Here is a 22,950-nt window from a genome sequence, read left to right as displayed (position 1 = left end):
ACACATGTGGGGACAGTTGAAACTTCAGATCTCAGGGTGCAAACCCTAGGCCCAAACACACGGCCACGACATCATCTCTTTAGCATGTTCAGGGTTCTTATCCACAGAGACATCTCAGATGTGCTCAGTGTGGTTCAAGAACCTCATGGGGCGCCCAGAATGTGCATTAAAAGAGGGCAGTGCTGAGAAGGAAGTCCCCGTGTGTGAATTGCATGTGTATTTCTTTTTCCAGGGGGAGCAGGCTGTTCCGAAGTAGTATCTGAAGAGTAGCTTTCTGTGACCCTGCCAGCCCTCTTGCAATCCATACTTGGCATCTCTGGGAAACCAAGTGTAGCCACCATGGCCCAGCATTCCTTTCCTGGGTCAGCCCAGTGCTTATGGAGGACTCCTGTGGCAGTGCCAGCCCTGGGGGATAGAAGGTCCCTGAAAAGTGGTGGCAGTCCTGGTCATGTGCAGTTGGCTGCAGGGTGGGTGATGGGGGCACTTTCATTCCCGTGGGGAACGTGATATGCTTTAAGGGTGCTAGGAGGTGCCCCTGTGGGGCTTGGTCATTGGGGGCCTGTCACCTGCCTCATCATGGCATTTGCTAATTTCTCTGGCATTTTCTCCCTAGATGACCGTCCTGTGAGAGAGAGCGAGCGGAAAGCATCCCGGCTGCATTTTGCATCAGAGGAGTCACTCGCCTCAAAGCAGAGCTTCCCAGCTGTTTTCAGAGTTGGAAGGTATGAGCAGAAGTGGTATTTGAACATTGAGAGGAGCTGTTCAGACTTGCCTGTTGATAGAAGGTTTACCTAAAAGATACGCACTTCTCTGTGTGCTGATTGCCACTTGGAGGGGAGCCGTGCAGAAGAGGAAAAGGGATGCTCGGATGCCAGTGGGGGCTCTCCCCTTGTCCATGTTCTCCGTAGTTATTTTTTGATACTAAAATGTTTATTAAAGTAATACATGTAAAATCAAATAGCGTGAGAGGCTTGTGATGAGAAATCACAGCCCTTTATCCCGCCCCTCAGCCCAATCCTCAGAGGCAGCACCCCTCACTCCTGTAGTTGTCCCTGCCTGCAGATTCTGCTTGAGTCCCTTTCTCATCTCCAGACAATACAAACATCACCTTTAGTGGGTGTGAGCACTTTCAGCAGTAGCCCACTGCTGCCACAGGCCTTTCCTCCCCAACCCCAATAGTACAGTCTGTGGGATATGATCCTTCCTGTGTTCTCTGCTCAGTGTCCCGTGGCTGGTGCTGCCTATGTAGTTGGACTGTGGCAGTGGGATCTTTTGCCTGCCTGTACCCCACTTCCATGCCACCTCCCAGCTCCTGTCAGCGGAATTGTTATGTTTAACTGTGCGCTGTGAAGGTTGATGGTATTTAAATGTGTTCTGAAACCATGAAGTGTATTCATGGTTTGCAGGTTGATTTTAAAGGGCAATGTTTACATTGCTTGAACTGTGCTAGGACTACATATTTTTGTACACCATTTTGATTTGTCTGAAGCCTTTACTGGTTTTCTTCTTGCATTATATGCCTTAGCTCATTTTTAAATTCCTCTAATGTAGGGGTTGACCAATTCTTTTTTGAAAAGGGCTGGAGAGTGAATATTTTTGGTTCTGTGGACCATATGATCTCTTTCTCAACTTTTGAACTCTGCCTTTGTAGTGTGAAAGCAACCATAGGTAATACTTAAACAAACGACCGTGTTCCAATAAAACTTTATTTATAAAAGTAGGCAGTGGGCTGGATTTGACCTGTGGCCATACTTTGCCAGTTTCTGTTCTGACGTCTCAGGATCAGTTCCTAACCCTTGGGAACCCTGTTCCCTCAGATCCCCTTTAGCTCCCCCTCCCCTTACTTCCCCATTTCAAACTAGTTTAATTACTGCGTAGACAGCCATTCCCAGTATCCTGTGCAATGCTCTGGATGTTTGTGGCCCCCCCAAATTCATATGTTGAACCCTAACTCCCTGGGTGATGGTGTTAGGAGGTGGGGCCTCTGGGAGGTGATTAAGTCATAAAGGTGGAGCCTCATGAATGGGCTTGGTGGCTCTTAGACAAACCCCACAGCGTTTCCTAGCCCCTTCCTCCATGTGAGATTATGAGTCAGGTAGTGTCAGACCTCTGACTTTGTTCTTCTCCTTCCATATTTTGTTGGCTATTCTGGGTCTTTTGCCTCTCTCTGTAAACTAAGTTTGTTGATATCTGTAAAATACCTTGCTGGGATTTTGACTGGGATTGCAATGAATCTTACAGATCGAGTTGGGAAGAACTGACACCTTGACAGTATTGAGTCTTTGTCTCTATGAGCATAGAATATCTGTCCATTCATTTAGTTCTTCTTTGATTTCACTTATCGGAGGTTTGTACTTTTCCTCAAACAGATCTTGTACATGTGTTGTTAGATTATACCTAATATGTCATTTTTTGGATGCTAATGTAAATGGTACTGTCCTATTTAATTTCAAATGCCATACATTATTGGTATGTGGGAAGAGGCTGACTTTTGTATATTAACCTTGTATATTCGTTTCCTAGAGCTGATGTAACAAAGTACCAAGACTGGGTGGCTTAAAATAACAGAAACTTGTTGTCTCACAGTTGTTAAGGGTAGAAGTCTGAAATCAAGATGTTGGGGAGTTATTCTTTGTGGAGGCTGTGAGGGAGAATCCGTTCCATGACTCTTCTGGTGGTTTGCTGGAAATCTTTGGTGTTCTTGGCTTGCAGATGCATCCCACCAGTGCTCTGAATTCATGTGGCTGTCTTCTTTCTCCCCGTGTCTTTTCACAGAATCTCTCCTTTTTCATGCTTGTTTCTGTATCCCAGTTTCCCCAAAAGATAGCAGTCAGGTTGGATTAGGGGCCCACCCTAATCTCATATTAACTTGATTATCTCTGTGAAGACCCCACTTCCAACTAAGATCATGTTCTGAGGTACAGGGTGTTGGGACTTCATATCTTTTGGGGAGGACACAATGTGACTCATAACTCCTTGTATTTTGCAGCCTTATTTTGCAGGAGGTTTTTTTGTTTTTTTTTTTCCCTTGTCTTGGGGATTTTCTACATAGACAATCATGTATCTGTGACAAAGACAACTTTATTTTTTCCTTCCCAGTCTGTATACCTTTTATTTCCTTTCCTTGTCATACTGAAGCTGGGACTTCCAGTATGACGTTTAGAAGAAGGCATGAGAGAGGACACATCAGCCTTGTCCTGATCTTAGCAAGGAAGCGGCTAGTTTCTCACCACTAAGTGGGATGTTAGCTACAGGTTTTCATAGATACTCTAGTTGAGGAGTTCCCCTCTGTTCCTAGTTTGCTGATCATCGTTATCATGAATAGATGTTGGATTTTGTCAAATGCCTTTTCTGTCCATTGATAGGAGCATATGAATTTTCTTCTTTAGTCTTTTGATTTGATGATTGTATTGATTGATTTTCAAATGTTGAACCAGCCTTGCATACCTGGAATAAATCCCACTTGGTTGTGGTGTATAATTATTTTTGTACATGGTTGGATACAATTTGCTAATATTTTGTTGAGGATTTTTGTATCTGTGTTCATGAGAGCTATTGGTCTATAGTTTTCTTGCATGTTAAAATAAGGCTGGCCACATAGAATGAGTTAGGAAGTATTCTCTCTGCTTCTATCTTCTGGAAGAGATTATAGAGAATTGGTATAATTTTTTTCTTTAAATGTTTGCTGGAATTCACCAGTGAACCCATCTGGACCTGGTATTTTAGAGGGTTATTAATTACTGATTCAATGTCTTTAATGTATATAAGTCTGTTCAGTTATCCATTTCTCCTTGTGTGAATTTTGATAGAATGTGTGTTTCCAGGAACTGGTCTGTTTCATTAGATTATCAAATTTGTGAGCATAGTGTTTTTCATAGTATTTCTTTATTATCCTTTTAATGTTCATGGGATCTGTCATCACCATCCCTCTTTCACTTCTGATATTAGTAATATATGTCTTTTTTTTCTTAATTAACCTGGCATAGAGGTTTTTCCATTTTATTTTTAAAGAACTAGCTTTTGGTTTTGTTGATTTTTCTCTGTTGATTTCCTGTTTTCGTTTCATTGATTGTTGCTCTAATTTTTATTATTTCTTTTCTTCTGCTTACTTTGAATTTAATTTGCTCTTCTTTTTCTAATTTCCTAAGGTGGAAGCTTGGATTATTGATTGTAGATACTACTTTTTCCTAATACACGCATTCAGTGCTATGAATTACATTCTAAGTAGTGATTTCACTGCATCCCACAAATGTTGATAAGGTGTGTTTTCATTTTCATTTAATTCAAAATATTTTTAAATTTCTCTAGAGATTTCTTTGACTCATGCCATGTGTTATCTAGGAATTTGCTCTTTAATCTCCAAATATTTGGGATTTTGCAGTTCTCTTACTGATTACTAGTTTAATTCCACTGTGGTCTGAGAGCAGATATTCTATGAATTCTCTTTTAAGTTTGTTAGGATGTGTTTTATGGCTCACAGTGTGACTTGTAAGCTCAAGAAGAATGTGTAATCTGCTTTTGTTGGATGAAGTGGTCTACAGATATCAGTACATCCATTTGATGATGCTGTTGAGTTCAACTGTGTTCTTACTGATTTTCTGGCAGCTGGGTCTGTCCATTTCTGGTATAGAGGTGCTGAGTCTCCAGTGCACTCACCTGTTCTCCTTGTAGTTCTGTCAGTTTTTGCCTCATGTGTTCTGGTGCCCTGCTGTCAAGTGCATACAGGTTAAAGATGTTACTGTCTTCTTGGAGAATTGATCCCCTATCTTTATGTAATGCCTCTCTTATTCCTGATAACTTTCCTTGCTTTGAAGTCTGCTCCATCTGAAATTAATGTAGCTATTCCTGCTTTCTTTTGCATAGTGTCAGCATGATATATATTTTTTTTAATCTTTACTTATTTTTTTTTTAAAGATTTTCTTTATTTATTTGACAGCATGAGAGAGAGAGCACAAGCAGGGGGAACAGCAGAGGGAGAGGAAGAAGCAGACTCCCCACTGAGCAGGGAACCCGATGTGGGGCTTGATCTCAGGACCTCAAGACCATGACCTGAGTGGAAGGCAGCCACTAACTGGCTGAGCCACCCAGGTGCCCCTGACCCTTTACTTTTTATCCATTATATGTCTTTATATTTAAAATGGGTTTCTTGTAGACAACATGTAGTTGGATCTTGTTTTTTGATCCAAGTTGAATCTCTTTTAATTGGAATGTTTAGCCCACTGATGTTTAAAATGGTTATTGATAGGGTTGGATTTTTTTCTACCATGTTCATTTCTGTTTTCTTTGTTCCCTATTCTTGTCTTCTGCTCTGTTTCTTCCTTCTGTGGTTCTAAATGAGCGTGTTACACCATTCCATTTTCTCTCCTTTGTTAGCATATGTTATATTTTTATCTTTTTTAATGGTTGTCCTAGAGTATGAAGTAGACCTTTACAACTAATCTAAATCCACTCTCAAATACCATTGCACCACCTCACGAGTAGTGGCAATACCTCATACTAACAAAACATTCGTAATTCCACCCTCCTGTGCCTTGTATTACCGGTGCTTCATTCATTTCATTGATGCTTAAGTTATAATCATGCAGGTAATATGTGGGTACCCATAATCAAATACATTGTTGCTGTCATCTGTTAGGTCAGTTAAGAATAAGATAAAATAAAAATTTTTATTTTATTCCTTCTCCAATGCTCTTCCTTTCTATATAGATCTGAGTTTCTGACCTATATCATTGTTCTCTCTAAAGAACTTCTTTTAACATTTCTTACAAGGCAGGTCTACTGGCAACACATTCTAATTTCTGTTTATCTGAGAAGGTCTTTATTTCTCCTTCACTTTTTTTTTTTAAGATTTTACTTATTTATTTGACAGAATGAGAGAGCGAGCACAAGTGGGGGAGCAGCAGAGGGAGAGGGAGAAGCAGACTACCCGTCCCCCCTCCCCCCGGACAGGGAGCCCAGTGCAGTGCTCAATCCCAGGACCCCGGAATCATGACCTGAGCCAAAGGCAGACGCTTAACCTACTGAGCCACCTGGGCGCCCTCTCCACTTCTGAAGGATAATCTTGTAGGATACCAAATTCTAGGGTGGTAGTTTTATCTCTCAGCAATTTAAATACTTTCCTCTTGTGTTGCTTACATGGTTTCTGAGGGGGAGTTGGATGTAATTCTTGTATTTGTTCCTCTACACATAAAGTATTTTTTCCCTTTGGCTTATTTCAGATTTCTTTTCTTTTTCTTTGGTTTTCTGCGGTTTGATTATGAAATTCCTTGATGTAAATTTTGGATGTTTATTCTGCCAGTGTTCTCTGAGCTTCCTGGATCTGTGATTTGGTGTCTGACAATGAGGAAATTTTCAGACTTTAAATATTTTTTATGTTTCTTTTTCTCTTTCTGATGTTCTCATTAAGCATGTGTTATACCTTGTGGTTGTCCCTCAATTCTTGGGTATTCTACTGTGGGTTTTTTCAGTCTTTTTCTCTGTTTTTCAGTTTTGGAGAATTGTATTGAGCTATCCTTGGGCTCAGAGATTCTTCCTTCAGCTGTGTCCAGGCTATTGATGAGCCCATCAGAGACTTTCTTCATTTCTCTTAACAGTGCATTTGATCCCTAGCATTTCTTTTTGAGTCTTTCTTAGAATTTCCATCTCTCTGCTTAAATTTCCCATGTGTTCTTATATGTTGTTGCTTTTTCATCAGATCTGTTGGCATTATTACTTAGAGTTGTTTTAAGTCCTAGTCTGATAATGCTAGCATTTCTGCTGTATCTGGGTTCTAATCCTTGCTCTTCTTTTTCAAGATTGTTTGGCCATTTGGAGTCCCTTGAGATGCATTTTAGGATGTGTTTTTCTATTTCTGCAAAAGATGTCATTGAGATTTTGATAGGTATTGCACTGATTCTGTAGGTTGCTTTAGGGAGTACTGACACTTTAATAGTGTTAAGTCTTCTGGTCCCTGAAGATGGGATGTGTTTCTATTTATTTATTTCTGTTTATTTTGTTTACTTGTCCTTAACAGTCTCAAGACTGAACTGTCACAGAGTTTAGAACTCAGAGAGCCCACTCATAACTTGGTGCAGCCTCATGATCCAGAGGTGACTTGGAGACCCATGAGACAGAAACGTGTCAGGTGTCAGGTTTCTGTGGGCAGACCTAGAAAGAGAACCCAAGTCCCCTTCCCTCTTCGGTGAGTTGGAAAACTCTCAGAAGTAGAAAATGGTGAGTAGTATCCATTTCTCAGAGTATGATCAGATATCGTAAAACCAACACTCATAGTATGTGATTGAGTATTATCTTGAAGAGATTTGAGGGGCACCTGGGTGGCTCAGTCGTCAAGCATCTGCCTTCGGCTCAGGTCATGATCCCAGGCTCCTGGGATCGAGCCCCGCATCGGGCTCCCTGCTCCGCGGGAAGCCTGCTTCTCCCTCTCCCACTCCCCCTGCGTGTGTTCCCTCTCTCGCTGTCTCTCTCTCTCTGTCAAATAAATAAATAAAATCTTAAAAAAAAAGAAAGATTTTGTAAGCTGCCTGTGTTGGAAATGAACTTTATGTGTGTGTGTTCACCTTCCTATGGAGGGTCGCCATTGGGAGGGATGTTGTATTGTAAAACACCTCATATTCAATCAGTATGGAGAGATTTTCACTTAATGTAAAGATAGAAACTTGGAACACCATGTCCTTTAACTTTCTTGACACCCGTCACATTGTGGATATGCTAGGAAGAGAACTGGCTAGGGGATGTCAGAACAGGAGCTTTCTGGAACTTTCATTCTTGAATGGACCCTACTGGGGTTTCGTACCCTGTTCAGATGGCATGGTGACATCACATGACCTTCTTTTCATCAGCACTTGTCCTGGGGATGTCCTGCATTGACTTCTTTAGTAGAGGCACTGGGAGCCATTTTCTGCCATGCACCACCTTCTCCTCCCTGGAGACCGCGTGGCCGTGCCGGCAGGGCCCTCGTCTTCCTTCACAGGGTCTGCGTGTGCTGGCGCGGGGTGCTGGCTTAAGCGACAGCACTGAGTTTGCTTTTCCTTGCAGACCGTGCCACTCTAGGGCCCTGTGCACTGACCCCTCGGCCAAGAAGTGCTTGGTCATGGATGCAGATGACGAGGCGGTCCTGAACCTCATTGCTGAGTGCGAGTGGGACTTGAGCAACCCTCCTGGGAGCACAAGTTCCAGCCAGAGGGAGCGAGAGGCCGACCTCCACAGTTCCCAAGGTAGGCTGCTACTCCGCCACGAAGGCCCAGTGGGCCCAGCCTGTGCTGGGGTGCTGGTAATCTCTGGCCTCCTGACACACAGCGCTTTCCAGAAAACTCACCTTTACCTACAGAATCCTCGTGACGTCTCTGTGAAATTGTAAATACTAGCAGTTTGGATTACAGAATTGTGACAGATAGTGTTAGCATAATTGAGTATGTAGTTCTGCACGGTTTGTTCAAGCCTGCCAGGTTTGAACTTTAGACTGGATGAGGACGTTGGGAAGTCTTTGCAGCGTGTGGATTTCTTCACGGGCTTTGCTCAGGGCCTCTGTGTTCCACCAGGACTTGTGTATGTGCTATAGCTCCGTTTCTTCTTCTGTTTTGAGTTTCTGAGAAACTTTCCTGAAGACAACAACAGGTTGAGGCATAAATTTGGGCTGAAATCCCAGTATTCACCTGCTGGCACAAGGACATCTGTCCTGTGGGTGTCCTCGCCAGCTCAGTGTGGTCTGTCTTTTCAGGTCTGGCTCCTCTGGGAGCGTGGTAGGAGTTGCTCCTGGTTCTCATGCACACTTCCCTGAGGACCTATGATGAGACATTTCTGTTCAAGTCTGTTCCCCTCCTATTTTTCTCTCCTTGGTATTGGGTCACAAGAGCTCTTTCTCTGCGGTTTTCTTCACACAAGCTCTTTCTCAGATGTAAATGCTGCAGACTCTCCCGTTCTCTGGCTTGCCTTTTGTGTGCCTCACAGTGCTTCGAACAGCAGAGCCTCTTGATGAAGTCCCAAGTCGTCAGTTCTACTCTTTATATGGTCTGTGCTTTCTGGTGTTCTTTTTGTTTACAAGAAGTCTTTGCCCCACGCTTGTGAAGAGGCGGTGGCACATCTGTTACTTGAGTCTCCCCCTGGTTCCGGGTGGTGCTCTGTCGGCCGCCATGTCTGTGTGCTGGCACCGTGCTGTCCTTACCCTGCAGCCGCGCAGTTGGTGCTAAGCCCAGCGGGGTTGGGCCTGTGCGTGGCTGGTGTGAATCCGCTGCATAGTCACCTTTGTCTTATTTAATCATGTCCTTGATAGCTGTCATACACTATCAGAAGGTTAAGATGGAATTTCTGATGAAATAAAACTTTTTAAAATGTTTTTTAATAAACTAGAATCCAGACATCTGTTGAGTCCTCAGTCAGTACAGCACCAGTGTGGGGATTCCATAAAGAAGAGCCATGAGAAGAGGAAAGGCAGCTCTCGAGGGTGTGGTCCAGAAAAGAGGCTTCAGAACCAGTACTGTGGGGAGCTACCCCCACAGTGTGGACAGCATGTGCACTTTACCCCACACCCAGGTAAGCAGTCTCACGCTTACAATCCCTTACAATCTCTTATAATCCTTTGTAATTCCCAAATTCTAGGTTTTTACTCACTTCTCTTTGTTGTACGTGATTTTGTCAAGAATACAGTAATTGGTTGATTCATTTGTTAAGGTTATTAGCTCAGTTTTATCACTTTTGGGTGGATTTTCCGTGTGTGTGTGCGCACATATGCATGCACGCACTTGGGTACACACATGCATGCATGCACACCTTTTTAAATGCCAGTACTGGTCACTGAGGCCAAAGAACTTGGTCTGCTGATGGCTGTGTTCTGCCCTCCCTTACAGATTCCACAGACATTGAGGACTCGGCCCTTTCTCAGAAGTCAAGTTTGTCAGCACAAAAGGTGTTAAATCCATTGCCTGCTCCTGAAAAGTACAGGAAGCGAAGAATGCCTGGCGGGAGATTCCAGGCACCTGCAGACCAGGAGTGTCTGAGACGCCTGGAGAGGCCCAACGTTTCCTCGAGCCCCGAGGAGACTCTGAGCAGGCAGAGTGGCTCGGAGGGCAGGAGTGAAAGGACCTTGTCTCGCTCCGAGGTATCGGAGCCTGAGGAGGAGGGGCCCCACAGCAGGAGTGGCACTGGAGAGGTGAGTGGGAGAGCCGAGCAGGACTGGATGGTGAGGCAGGGGGCTGCTGAGTGCTGCTGAGCTCCCTCTCCCACCTCTGTGCTCACCGGTCCCCAGCTGGAGAAGCTTCTACACGGGTTTCTCCCCAGCACTTGCTACCTCTTGGTCTGTCGGAAGTGTGCTCCCGGGCTCCACGCCCCTTCCTGCCACGCTCTGTGCTTTGAGGCCAGAGTGTAGGCACAGGCTAGGGGGCAGTTGTTTTGTGCTTGTCTCGGAGGTGGAACCCATCATCTTGACCAGGGAGCCATCAAGGATCCTGTTGTGAGGGTGTCCTGCACATGCATCCTGTGGTTTTCCAAAGGCCTCGTCTTGGGTAGGGACTGAGAGTCCTCCCACTCTCTGAGTGACCCAGAGCCACGTGGGTGATGACTCTCTTGTCTTTGTCACTGGCTTTGTTGGAGGTGGAGGCACAGAGTGGTGGGAATTGGGGCAGACCTCGGGCGGGCACAGGCAGAGCAGGCTGTGGTAAGGGGCCCCGCCGCATCGCTGGTTTGGCAGACATGAGGCACTGGCCTCCCATGTGGTTGGTTAGGGGAGTGATTTCGCTTCCTGTGGTCGGTCCTGAGTTACAAACAGGGAGAAAAATTAGGACAGCTGTCACTTAACTGATAAGTTCTGGCCACGGGACCAATTGTTACAGGGGTCATGGTCTGGCCTCCTGGCTGGTTGCTGTGGGTCGTGGGTCAGAAGGCTGCTCTTATAGAGGGTCTGGTCATTGTCTGTTTGTATGGTCAGTCTCACTGTCTGGACTGAGAGAAAGAAGAAAAGTGAGGAACGTGCCTGGGCCTCTCCTGTGCCCTGGAGGCCTGGCTTCCCTCACCAAGGATGCACATTGCTGGGTGCAGAGCCTCTCCCGGAGAACTCGTACCCTCGCTGTGGGGCTGGGACTTGGCGGGAGGGGCTGCTGCCTCAGCGTGGGGCTGTGGCCTCATGGCGATCATCCTCTCGCAATGGGCACTGCCCTTTGCTCCTCGGGGGGGAGACAGAAGCTCGAGCGAGCGCACTGAGGACCCTGGCTCCGTCACCTGTGCCTGAAGACAAGTGTCCAGAAATAGCTTCTGATGGAGGTGTTGGTGCCAGGTGCTCACTTGGATGCTCTCAGCCTTAGCTTGTTGGGGCAAGCATCCAGGCCTTAGTGTTTTCATACTGCCCCGCGCACACTGTGACCTTGGGCAGAGTGGTGCTCGCTTGCTGGGCCTGCTCCTGGGGAGCCTGGGGTGGGCGGTGGTGGTAGGAGGTGAGGAGCTGTCCCCGCTGAAGTGGCTTCACCTGCCTTGCGTCATTTCGGGGTCTCTGGCTCTTCAGAAGTTCCTTAGTAGAAAAGCCCTCTGGAGGTTAGCTAACTGCAGAGCACTAGGCAGGGCTCTCCCCAGCCTTCTGCTTGGAGCTGCTTCCTGGGGACCTGGGACTAGCCCATGTCCCAGCTCTGGTGATCGGCCCAGAGACAGATGTGAGCTTCTGCGCCCTCCCTCGCCACATCCCCAGACACTTGGAAAGTGGGCAGGAAAGCAGAGGCCATCCTCCTTTCTTTGATAATTTTTTAAAACTGGTAATTTCTAAAAGGGAAAGAGAATGACGTTGATGTGCATGTTGACATAGCACTGGTGTGGCGGGCCCTGGGTAGAGCCCTGCACTGGTCTTGCCTGGCAGCCCTTTTGCCCACATCGTCCTGGCCTGACCACCATTTGGTCCATTGTGTGACTTCATTACATTCAGGGCTTTCTGGGTACCAGTGACCATTCAGGCCAAGACTGGCTCTGATGGGTCTCCAGTCTCCAGGAGTCCCTGTGGACTGATTCAGGAGGACCCAGAACAGGCCATTGTGGGAGGTGCCACAGCCTTAGAGTTTAAACTGTGATGTGGGTTTCATGACTGTCCCACTTGGTGTGATGCCTTCTAGTGCATCCTTCAGCTGTTCCCCCGGGTACAGGGATGTCACCCGTCCTTGTGCCACCCCTGCAGCCTTGTGAAATCTGGATGGACAAGGGCATCAGCATGATGCATGGAGGGTGCCACATAGGCCTGTGTCAGAGGCTCCGCATCAGGCAGTGACTCCCGGTCTCTGCATCACCGCTTGTCTCCACTGCAGGTAGCTCCCACACTGTACTCGGCTGTGTCGCCTGTGAGGAAGGCTGCGCTGGAGGTGGCACTTCTGGAGGCGCTCCTTGACCTGGTGGACCGGTACTGGAGCGGCTGCAAGTCCCTGCATGGCAATGAGGTGTTCTGGGGTGAGTCAGGAAGGATGGCCACTTAGACCCGCACTCGGGCCACTCTCCAGGCAGCATTCTGTTTGCACGTGCTGTTCTGCTGCTGAGTTCTTTGTGGGCCCCGCACTTCTCTGGCTCCGCCCCGTTGGCTGTCACTGTCCCCACTGCACTGCATGGAGCATCCTGGTGGCCTTCTGCAAAGCAGCTGGTGGCTTCATGGGGTGTGAGACAGGAGGCGCGTCATGCAGGCCTGTGGCTGTTGGTTTTCCCACCTGCTGGCACTCTGGGGTTATGGAGATGCCTGGTCACCTGGTTTTGGTGGAGATGTTGTTCACAGATGTTTGATTCCTGTTGCTCTGTTTTATGGGAAGGTTTGGAAAGATGGAAGAGCTGCCGCGATCTCCTTCACACCCTCTGAACATGTGATCGTGTCCAGGGCCCTGGATTTGCTGGAGTTTTCATTGGCAGTGAGGCCCAGGAGGGTGGTCCCTCCCCAGGGAGGATGTGGCTTTGCTTCTGCCCGAGCCTGGGTGCAGGAGCACACCACGTACCCTTCCAGGGTTCAGCCTTCAGTGTCCCAGTGGGAGCAGGAGCTCGCTGGTCCTTCCTTCCTGCAGACCGTGGGCCCTGCTCAGAGCTGAGCTGTATGCTCAGTATTGTGGCCCTGCAGCTGTAGCCCCTGGATCCTGATCCCGGAAATCTTAGCCTCCTGCTCCCAGTTGCGGAGCTACCAGACTGCGTTTGGGGTCCAGGCCAAGAGCAGGAGCTGGCAGTGCCGTGGAAGAGAGCATGGCCGGCCACTGGGTCATCCAGCCAAACTGTCCCGTCATGGCCTTCTCTTCAGAGACACCTTTGCTCTAGAATAAAACTGTTTCCCTGTCTGTCCACCTCCTATTCTTGATTGGATGGATGTACAGAAACCTGAGTGAGGTGATTTCAGTGGGGTGCCTGTCCCTCCGCCAGTCTCCGTGCTGGTCAGTGTTTTTGAGGCATGTAGTTTGTGTACAAAATGTATGAACACATCTTGTTTATACTTCATCCTTTTAACATAAATGCCATAATAATATTTGGTTTTGACTCCTAGCTCAGGCAAGACACATTTTGTCCTCTGTGCAAGAATTTACAACAACTCAGGATAGTTCAACAAGTGTGAGTGAAGAAATTAGCTACCTTACTCTGGAAAATAAGTCTCTGCAGAAGCACCTCGCTGAACAGCGGCAGGAGTACCGTGTGAAGATGAGTGAGGCGGTGTCGGAACTCAGCGACATGCGGAAGGAGATGGTGAGCGTGCCTTTGCCTTACCTCTGTTGGTGCACACATGGGGTAGGGGCGTGGTTTTGACTTCACAGAGGAAGGGAGTGCTGCTGTCTCTTCTGTGAGAGGCTGAGTGGGGGAGAGAGCACAGATGAAGTTGGGCTTGAGATGGACTTTTTGTGGCCCCGGTGCTCGCTGGCCCAGGCTGCCTAGCCCACTGCTGAGAGAGGCTTCCATTGGCTAGGTGATCCTGGGGTTCCTGCTGCTGTCCTGCCTGCACCAGCCACAGAGGCCCATGATGTGCTGTTGGCCCGGAGGGACTTCCTCCACCAGGTGGTGCCCAAGGGCAGCCAGAGCCAGCACAGCTTGGACCCAGCCCCTGAGCCAAGACTCCTGGCTGGGCAAGGCTGTCCTCCTTCCTAACCTCACGATAAAACCATTACATGTAAATGCCTATGTTAAAAAACAGAACCTCAAGCAGCCTAATTTTACACCCCAGGGAACTAGAAAAAGAAGAGCCCGCTAAACCCAAAGTTAGCAGGAGGTAGGAAGGAAGTTGTAAACATCAGAGCAGACATAAATCAAATAGAGAATTAGAAAAATAATGGAAAAAAAGAAACCCCAAACTGAGTTGGGTTTTTGAAAAAAATATACAAAATCCACAAGCCCTTAGTTAGACTAAAAAAAAGAGAAGACTCAAAATCACAAATGAAAGAGGAGACATTGCAGTGGATGCCTCAGAAATGAAAAGGATCATAAGGGAGTGTTATGAATGCTTATAAGTGAGCACACTGGACAACCTTGAAGAAATGGGTAAATTCCTAGAAGCATACATCCTGCCAAGACCATATCAAGAAGAAATAAAGGGCAACCTGGGTGGCTCAGTTGGTTAAGTGTCTGACTCTTGATTTCGGCTCAGGTCATGATCTCAGGGTCATGAGATCAAGCCCCATGTTGGGCTCCATTCTGGGCATGGAGTCTGCTTGGGATTCTCCCTCTCCCTCTGCTCCTTCCCACTCTTCATGTGTGTGCACCCTCCCACTTTCTTTCTCTCTCTCTCTCTCTCAAATAAAGCCTGAACAGAACAATAACAAATAAGGAAATTGAGCAATAATCAAAAACCTCCCAACAAAGAAAAGCCCAGAACCAGGTGGCTCTATGGCTTAATGCTACTGCACATTCAAGGAAGATTTAATACTCCTAAACTCTTCCAGAAAACAGAAGTAGAGGGAACACTTCCATACCATTTATGAAGCCGGCATCACCCTGATAGCAAAAAAGCAAAACACAAGAAAACTAGAGGCTAATATCTCTGGTGAACATAATTTAAAAATTCACAATAAAATACTAGGAAATCAAATTTAAGAACACATCCAAAAAAGTATACACTATCACCAAGTGGGATTTCCCCCTGGAATGCAAGGTCGGTTCAACAAATGCTGATTAAGGCACCACAGAAACAGACTGAAAGATCAAACCCACACAATCATCTCAATAGATGGAGAAAAGCATTTGACAAAACTCAACACTCTATCCATCATAAAAAGTCAACAAAATAGGTAAATAAGAAAGTTTCCTCAACACCCAAAAGGCCACTTAGGACAAGGCCACAGCTGACATGTGATCGGTGGAAGAAAACCAAACCTTGCTTTCTGAGCTAAGAGCCACTACCGGACACAGACAGGCACTCCTGTGAGGTCTGCTCAGCACAGCACTGGGAATGGTAGCAAGAGCGCACAGGAGAAGGAGACATCCAGATTGGAAAGGAAGAAATAAGATCATCTGTTTGCAGAGGACAGGGTTGCATGTGTACAACAATCTTAAAGACTCAAAACAGCAACAATAACAAAAACGCATTAGAACTAATACATTCAGAGGAGTTGCAGGACACAAATCAACATAATAGAAATCAGTTGTGTTTTTTTACACCAACAGTTTATCTGAAGAGGAAACAATCCCATTTATGATAGCATCAAAAAGAATAAAATCCTTAGTAATACGTTTAACTAAAGAGGTTAAAGATTTGAACACTGAGAACTATAAGAAAATCAAAGACATGAATGGAAGGGTGTCCCATGTTCATGGATTGGAAAATTAATGGTGTTCAAAGGCCACGCTCCTGAAGGTAATCTGCAGATTCAGTGCGACCCCTGTAAAGATTCCAATGGCATTTTTCACAGAAATTTAAAAAAATTGTAAAATTTATATAACTATTTTTCTTAAAATTTGTATTCTCTCATTTCTAGTTTCACGGAAGATCCCCAATAGCCAAACCTGTCTTGAAAAAAAAAAAGTTGGAGGCATCACACTCCCTGATTTCAAATTCTATTATGAAGGAAGCTATAATAATCAAAACAGTATGGTATTGACATAAAAACAGATACATAGATCAATGGAACAGAATAGAGACCCCAGAAATAACCCCATACATAAATGGCCATTCTGTCCCAAGAATGCACAATGAGGAAAGGACAGTCTCTTCGATAAAGGTGCTGGGAAGACTGGACCCTTAACGCCATACATAGAAGTCAACTCAAAATGGATTCAAGATTTTTGAATGTTAAGACTTGAAACTATAGAACTTCTAGGAAAAAAACAGAAAATCCTCCTTGATAGAGTCTTGGTGATGATTTTTTTAATTTGACACCAAAAGTGCAGGTAACAAAAGCAAAAATGTTTTAACAAGTGGGACGACATCAAGCTAAGAAGCTTCTGCACAGCAATGGAAGCCGCCACCTAAATGAAAAGGCAGCCTGTGGGTTGGGAGAAAGTGGTTGCCAGGGGCGGGGAGGTGTTGGTAAGGGGGCCACACCATGGCTGTGGAGGACGGACTGGGTCCAGGACCATAGCTGCTCATGCTGTAGTGGGTCTGCAAGTTTGCTGTGAAAGTAGCTTTGTTCTCCACACCAAGAGAAAACGTTCGCTCTGTGCGAGGAGGGACATTCATCCGCTTGACTGGGCTGAGTTCACGGTGTCTGCACGCCGCCGGGCGCTTGCCTCGACCATAACGGCTTTCCTTCACGGCGTCTGCCATGCCTTCAGCCAGTGGACGTTTTGTTTACCTTGCTAATCATCATGGCTGAGTTTGTGTGGGATCTGTTCAGGGGCTCCTCTTTTAAAAAAGTCAGTACTGACCGCTTGTGTCCCATGGGCTGGGACATCGCGTTCGGCTTGGTCTGAGCAAGTCATGTAAGGCTTGGGGTGTGTGTGCGTGTGTGAGTGTGTGCGTCATTGCTGCCCAGCACGTTACCCCGGAGTGCAGCCCCTTCACCAGCAGCACGTATACCCACAGCTTGTGTAGGTCGGGAGTCCCAGTGCAGCTGAGCTGTGCATCTGACTCAGGGTCTTGCTGTCATGTTGCCGAGGGGGCCATGGTCCCCTTTGGAGGCTTGATGGAGGTGGGCACACAGGCAGCCGTGGCTCTGCGCACGTGGGCCTCTCTTTAGGCTGCCAGCTGTTGGTCAAAGCCAGAGAGTGCCCGAGTAGAAGGCCGTCCTTCGTTACCTGCTCTTGAGAGGGACGTGTCATCGCTTGTGCATGGTATGTTGGTTAGGATCCAGTCAGCAGGCCCACCCACGTGAGGGGAGGACACCACATGATGGCAGGAGCACCCTTGGGCCATCTTGGGAGCTGCCTGCCCCAACCTCTCTATCGGCTGTGTTATTCGTAAGGTGGGAATGTGAGTAGCCACAGGATTGTTGCAAGACGGATCTCTGGACCATCTGAGATTGTATTTTATGAGAACCTGCCATCTTAGAGATGCCTGACAAAGCTTTACTTTTACAGAAAAAGACGAAAAATAAAAATAATGAAATGATATTGGCAGCCTCCTCTGGTCTTAAGATACACCATAGACATGCATGCACATAAGTGGTGGGTATATCTGGGAAGAAGTGGAGCCCTGTGAGCCTGCACCGTAATCACTGTGCAGAACGTCATTTTTGTGGGACGGTGTTGACCCCGTGGGACACAGCATGGCCTGTTAACCATGAAAACAGAGGACCACGGCTTTGGGGTTTGATGCCGATGTGTGGGTTACCCCCTGTTCCCCTACGCTGCTGAGTTTGGGACCAGTGGAATCCAGGCAGACAGGCCCTAGGTGTCTCTGAGTGATGCAGTCTGACATGGAAGACATGCACAGAGGTGTGGCTCCTTCGCCTCTGACGACGGGCTGACTGACCCTGTCCTACAGGCCCTGCCTGGACGAGTGATCCAGAACCCTTGGGCTGCCCCAGAGCCCTGCTTAGTACCCTTCTGAGATCCACCCCAGTGACGCCGTCAGGAGCTACTTCTCACGGAAGGTGTCCCTTGTTTCTGAAGGGTCCGTTGCTGATCCTGCTTTCCTCCCCGTTGTGAAGACATCGGTTCTGCGGTCGTGTCTCCTCAGGTCCTGATGCCCAGGAAACTGGCCTCAGTGGAGGCCTTGCTCCCAAACCTTTCCAGCGTGGCTCCCAGCAGTGGTGCTGTGCACGTTGGAGCGTGATCGGTCCACTGCTCCTGCTCCAGCCTCCGCTGAGACCTTCATCAGGACCAGGGCCCAGCCCCTGCCGTCTCGGAACTCACCACGTTTTGGGGAGACAAACGTGAGGCTCAGCTCACCATGCAGCAGTTTCTGTGCTGCCTAGAGTGTGTGTGCACACAGAGGGGCCGGTGCACTGGGTGGGCTGTCAGCAGGGAGAATGAGCTAGCAGTTTCTTGAAAGCAAGGGCCCTGTCACCTTGAGACTGAGACGCTCACTCTCCTAGTGGGGGTGCGCCTGCTGGTTTCTGTGCAGGCAGGGAGGCCCCCTGCTCTGGGCAGCAGGTGGCTTTGATGGCCCAGGTGCCACCAGCTTTCACAGTGGTCTCCATGCCCTTCCCTCCTCTTCAGTGTTCATGGCGTGCTGGGCTTTGCCGCCATCTTGGAGGGTGGGAAAGGAGCCTACTCTGTCTGCAGCTCCCGCCTGTGATGGGGATGGCAGGTACGAGCCCATGCGCTTACACACCGAGGACAAGAACAGGATGGGGCTCCTGCAGGGAGGTGCCTGCCTCGGGGAGCACAAAGCCCTGGGGTCTGCCTGTGCTTTTGCCCAAGAAGTGAGCCTAGAAGGACCACGTGGGGCTGGCATGCTGCCCGGCTCTTGTTCTGCTCCTTGAGAAGGGATGGGCAGCCAGGCTGTGGTGACCACGGGGCCTTCCTGGAGGAGGCAGGGCTCCAGCAGCCAGCACATCTCCCTCACCAGGGACACTGGGCACACAGTGTGCCCCCATGTGACCTGTGCCGCCCCTCTGTCAGGATACTGTGCTACTCAGCTGGGGGCAACTGTGATTTCTCTTGTTCACGTTGTGATTTCTCAGTTACGATACATAAAGGAGAACTGATGTCTGGTGATCTCGAGAGATTTCACTTAATTTTGTATATACGTTTTACCGAATTTGACTCATCCATTTTAAGTGTGTTCTGTGTCCGTAGGATGACTTGAGGCAACATTTAGACAAATCTTTGAAGGAGAACAGTAGCTTAAAGGTTCTTTTGTTCAGCATGAGAAAAGAAGCAAAACATGCGGACACTGCAGCTACGTTAAATGTGCAGATCACTGGTGAGTTTATAGTTAAGTTATTTGGTGAAATGTGAGCATTCAAACCCTTGTTTGTGGACTTCATTTTAAGTTATAGGACTCAGAAGCCAAGTCTAGTACACGCTGTAAAGGGCTGTGAGGTCTCGTGGCTCATGAGAGCTGCTCCCACAGGCTCCTAGCAGAGGTTCCCCAGAGCATCTGGGGCCGGCCGTGCTGGCAGTGGCCCAGCGGACATGGGGAGCGTGCAGATGGCCACACCTCTGCTGCCTCGGCTGTCCGGAGCAAGCCAGTGCTTTGTCTCTGTGGTCACTGTTTCTCCCAGGTCCAGCTCACTTTCATCTCCCTCTCTTCACTGTGTTTACTTCTGTTTTGACGTTTTTACGAAGATGCACATGGTATCTCAGATTCCAGGGTTTTGAGTGAGGAGCTGGTGGTGTGTGTCTTCTGTGAGCTTCATCTGGGTGGGAACTGCAAGGTCCCTTGGAGGCTTTAACTTCCCTGAGGACTGGCCTGCTGAGTGTTGTGTGGGTCTTACCTCCCAGGGGTCTGAAAACTGTTCATCAAGGGCCTCAGAGCAGGTCTCTCCACGTACTCCCGGTGGGCTTGGCCGGGGGAACACAGCCACAGACGAGACTGTCGCCCTGGTCGCTTGTCTTCATGACACGACCTGCTCAGGTCTCTTCCGTTGTGTTTATTGGGTGGTTTTTTTGAGCACTGAGTTCTTGGTAGTCTTTTCTTTAACTTCATGTAAAAAACTTTTCCCCTTTTCACCTGTGTTTTGAGATGTCATCATCCTCTTCACTTGCTTTTGGGCTCCTTCTTGCTCAGCCTTCATTTCCCGTGAAGCTTTCCTCTGCCGCGAGCTCAGGCCTGAGTTCGGCCACCTCCTCTCTGACATTCTGAGTTCTGACTTGTTCCTCCATTTCTTGTGTCATTTCTTTTTGGTCTTTAGCTCATTCTGAAATATTTGGTCCTGGTTTTGATGTCCTGGGTGTGGCTTCTATTATCCGAGGGCAGCAACTTTGTGTGGGGTCTGCCTTCAGCACTCCTGTGCTGTTCACCTGCACTTGGGGTTCGCCCTCCGCATTTCCAGGGGCGGGTCAGGCAGCACTCCGAACTTCCCACCCAGGCCCTGTTCACTGCCCTGCTTCTCTCTGGTGTCCTGTCCTGCCCGAGCTGGGCCCTCACAAATGGGCCTCTGTAGTACAACCCTCTTCTGGGGGCGGGGGCTGGACGGGTCAGCCTCAAGGGGCCAGGGTTGCTGCAGTCCCTTCAGACCACCCAGGGACCCCCTGGTCTGACCTCATGGAGGAGCCTAAGCCTCTCTTGTGTCAGCCGTGGGTCCTTAGTTGCCCAGCAGGGGCTTCCTGTGAACATGGGGGACACCTAGTGGCTGCCCGGCTGCTGACCACTGCTTCCCTCCCACAGAGGTGGCCACCATGCAGGGCTTGTGGCTCTCTCGTGTCTGGGTCTCGAGGCTGCTGCACCCCTAGGGGCTGTAATGTTGTCTGCGGGGCTCTGGTTTTGTCATCTAGTCACTCTTGCTGTTGGACTTGGGGGGGGGCTCTGGGGGACGCCAAAACCATGCCATCACTGCCCTCTTCCCAGAATCCCCTTCGCCAGCCCTGCAGTGACGGCGTAGGGGGTACAGATGCTGAGTGGTGTGCCTTCAGCGTAGTGCTTTTAGGAGGGCGTTGTGTAGTTTTATGTGGATTTATTTGGGTCCTGGTTTTGGGTTTCAGAGCCAATAAATGATATATTTCTTTCCCTGTTGAGTTGGAAACCCAGAGACAGGAGTCGTGTGGATGGAATCCAGACACGCTGTGTCACTGATGGACATGGGACCAGAGGACACAGCAGAGATATGTCTCGTCGCTTGTCCCCAAAGCTGCAGGCCCTCCCCTCGGGCAGAGCCACTGCCTGGTGGAAGAGAGGCATTGAAGGCCCTTCCCTGCCAGCAGCAGGTCCAGTGAGTGGCAGGAGCCTCTGGCTGGCGCCACACGCACCTCTGTCCCTACTCTGTGCCCTCCATGCGGAGACTTGTTCCTCAGGTATCTGGAGGGCGGAGGCCCGAGGCTGTCTTTGAGTGGCTTACACAAATGACGTTTTCCAAACTCTGTTGTTTTTCTCGTATCCCTGATCCAGCTTAAACTCTTGAACTGTGGTAGTTTTTAAAACCTGTGGGTGAATTTCACTCGATGTTACGGTTTTTCTCTTTCAGGACTTCAAACAAGTGTGAAGAGGCTCTCTGGTGAGATTGTGGAATTAAAGCAGCATCTGGAGCACTATGACAAGATCCAGGAGCTCACCCAGATGCTGCAGGAGAGCCACAGGTGCCTGCTCGGGAGGCGTGGGTGGAGGCAGGGCCGGCCCTGGTCACAGCATGGGGCACAGAGGAGCCCTGGTGGTGTCACGGCAGGTGGGGTTCTGGGCCGCGTGTGTCTCTGCACTGGGGACTTGGAACTTCCCTGAGCTTCCCTTTCTTAAGGAAAAGCAAGTCCCTTCTTGCTGCAGTATTCTGTGAGGTGTGACCCGAGGGTGTGACCATGAGGTGTGGCCGGGAGAGGTGAGGGGCACATGAGAGATGGTGAGACCGTGAGGGCAGTTGGCAGACGGCCGAGTTGGACAAGCGCCGATTCCTTCCTAAGGTGCTTGTCGCGGTAGAAGTGGCCGACAACACCACGAGACCAAGACTCTGAATTACACTGTCGCCACGTCAGCATCAGTAAGGGGCCCCTTTACATTTGACCAGGAGCTAGAAATACGCCAGACGGGGATTGTCTCTGGAGTTAGAACGTGGTTTGCTGGCTTTCCAGACTAGGACGGTTTTCTGACAAAGAGGCGTGGCTGGAGTGGCAGGGCGGCTGAGGGCCCGGGCCAGACGGCAGGAGCCAATGGGAGGCAGGAGGGTGCTGGCTGTGGGGACCGGGCCTGGCCAGGTGAGGGAGGACGCTGCTGGACAGGAGGCAGCAGGCTGGACTTGGGAGGGGCTCAGGTGTCGCCCTCCTGTGCTCTCCCCCAGCGCCCTGGTCAGCACCAACGAGCATCTCCTGCAGAACCTGAACCAGGTGCGGGCGCAGCACAAGGCCGAGGTGGAGCAGCTACACTGGAGCTACAAGGAGCTCAAGAAGATGCTGGCCCTGTTCCCGCACAGCAGCGCCAGCCTCGGCGGCTGCTAGTCCCAGTCCCACCAGTGCCCGTACACCCACACCCGGCCTCCAGGTGCTGTGGCTGGCGCATCTGTATTTGTTTTGCCAAGCCTAGTAAAATGTGGGAATTCTTTTCTACCTACTGTGTTTGTTGGCAAGAGCTGGGTCTTCTGTTCATAACTATCTGAAGTGTTTTGAAATGTATTCAGGGCCTGTTGCTCGGTTTTCTAAAACGTCCTAAGAAAGACAGGATCGGTCTGTCTCTGAGTGAGTCTGGGGGTAAGGATGTGCAGGGTGTAGTATTTGCAAAGAGCGGGCAACCAGGATTATTATTACTTCGGACTCCAGCACGCTGCTCGTGTTTCCCGAAATACGACAGGTTGTACCCAAAAAAAGGATTAATCTAAGCCCTTCACATGTTTTGAGACAAGAAACACTGATATATTTTGAGACCAACATTATTAATTTTTCATAAAATACCTTGAGATAAAGAAAATGCAGTATTTTTTCCCCTGATGTAAAAGAGAATGGTGTCTGATCACTAAGTGATTTTCTGTGCACTCACTCCTTGTTTAATAAACTAATAGATTGTTTTTAAAA

The 22,950-nt window shown here is 48.5% G+C and overlaps 1 protein-coding gene across 12 annotated transcripts in view; it reads left to right on the top strand.

The window, feature by feature from the left end:
• CEP72 (centrosomal protein 72) overlaps window positions 1–22,950 on the top strand; it is a 30,549-nt gene extending 7,599 nt beyond the window's left edge. For 6 of the 12 annotated variants that reach the window (XM_025867503.2, XM_025867501.2, XM_073891122.1 and 3 more), the window contains 9 exons: window positions 614–722; window positions 8,035–8,213; window positions 9,346–9,528; window positions 9,843–10,144; window positions 12,273–12,411; window positions 13,475–13,671; window positions 19,096–19,222; window positions 21,423–21,534; window positions 22,224–22,950. In XM_025867503.2, the coding sequence (XP_025723288.1) occupies window positions 614–722; window positions 8,035–8,213; window positions 9,346–9,528; window positions 9,843–10,144; window positions 12,273–12,411; window positions 13,475–13,671; window positions 19,096–19,222; window positions 21,423–21,534; window positions 22,224–22,380 (1,505 nt within the window). In that variant the 3' untranslated portion in view covers window positions 22,381–22,950. The other 6 variants (XM_025867502.2, XR_012377678.1, XM_073891124.1 and 3 more) reach the window with 6 other exon arrangements.

Source organism: Callorhinus ursinus, unplaced genomic scaffold, assembly GCF_003265705.2.
Source record: "Callorhinus ursinus isolate GAN/ISIS: 27379988/994484 unplaced genomic scaffold, GSC_fseal_2.0 scaffold3, whole genome shotgun sequence".
In the NCBI taxonomy this organism is placed as follows: domain Eukaryota; kingdom Metazoa; phylum Chordata; class Mammalia; order Carnivora; family Otariidae; genus Callorhinus; species Callorhinus ursinus.
This window is presented reverse-complemented; position numbering and strand designations above follow the sequence as displayed.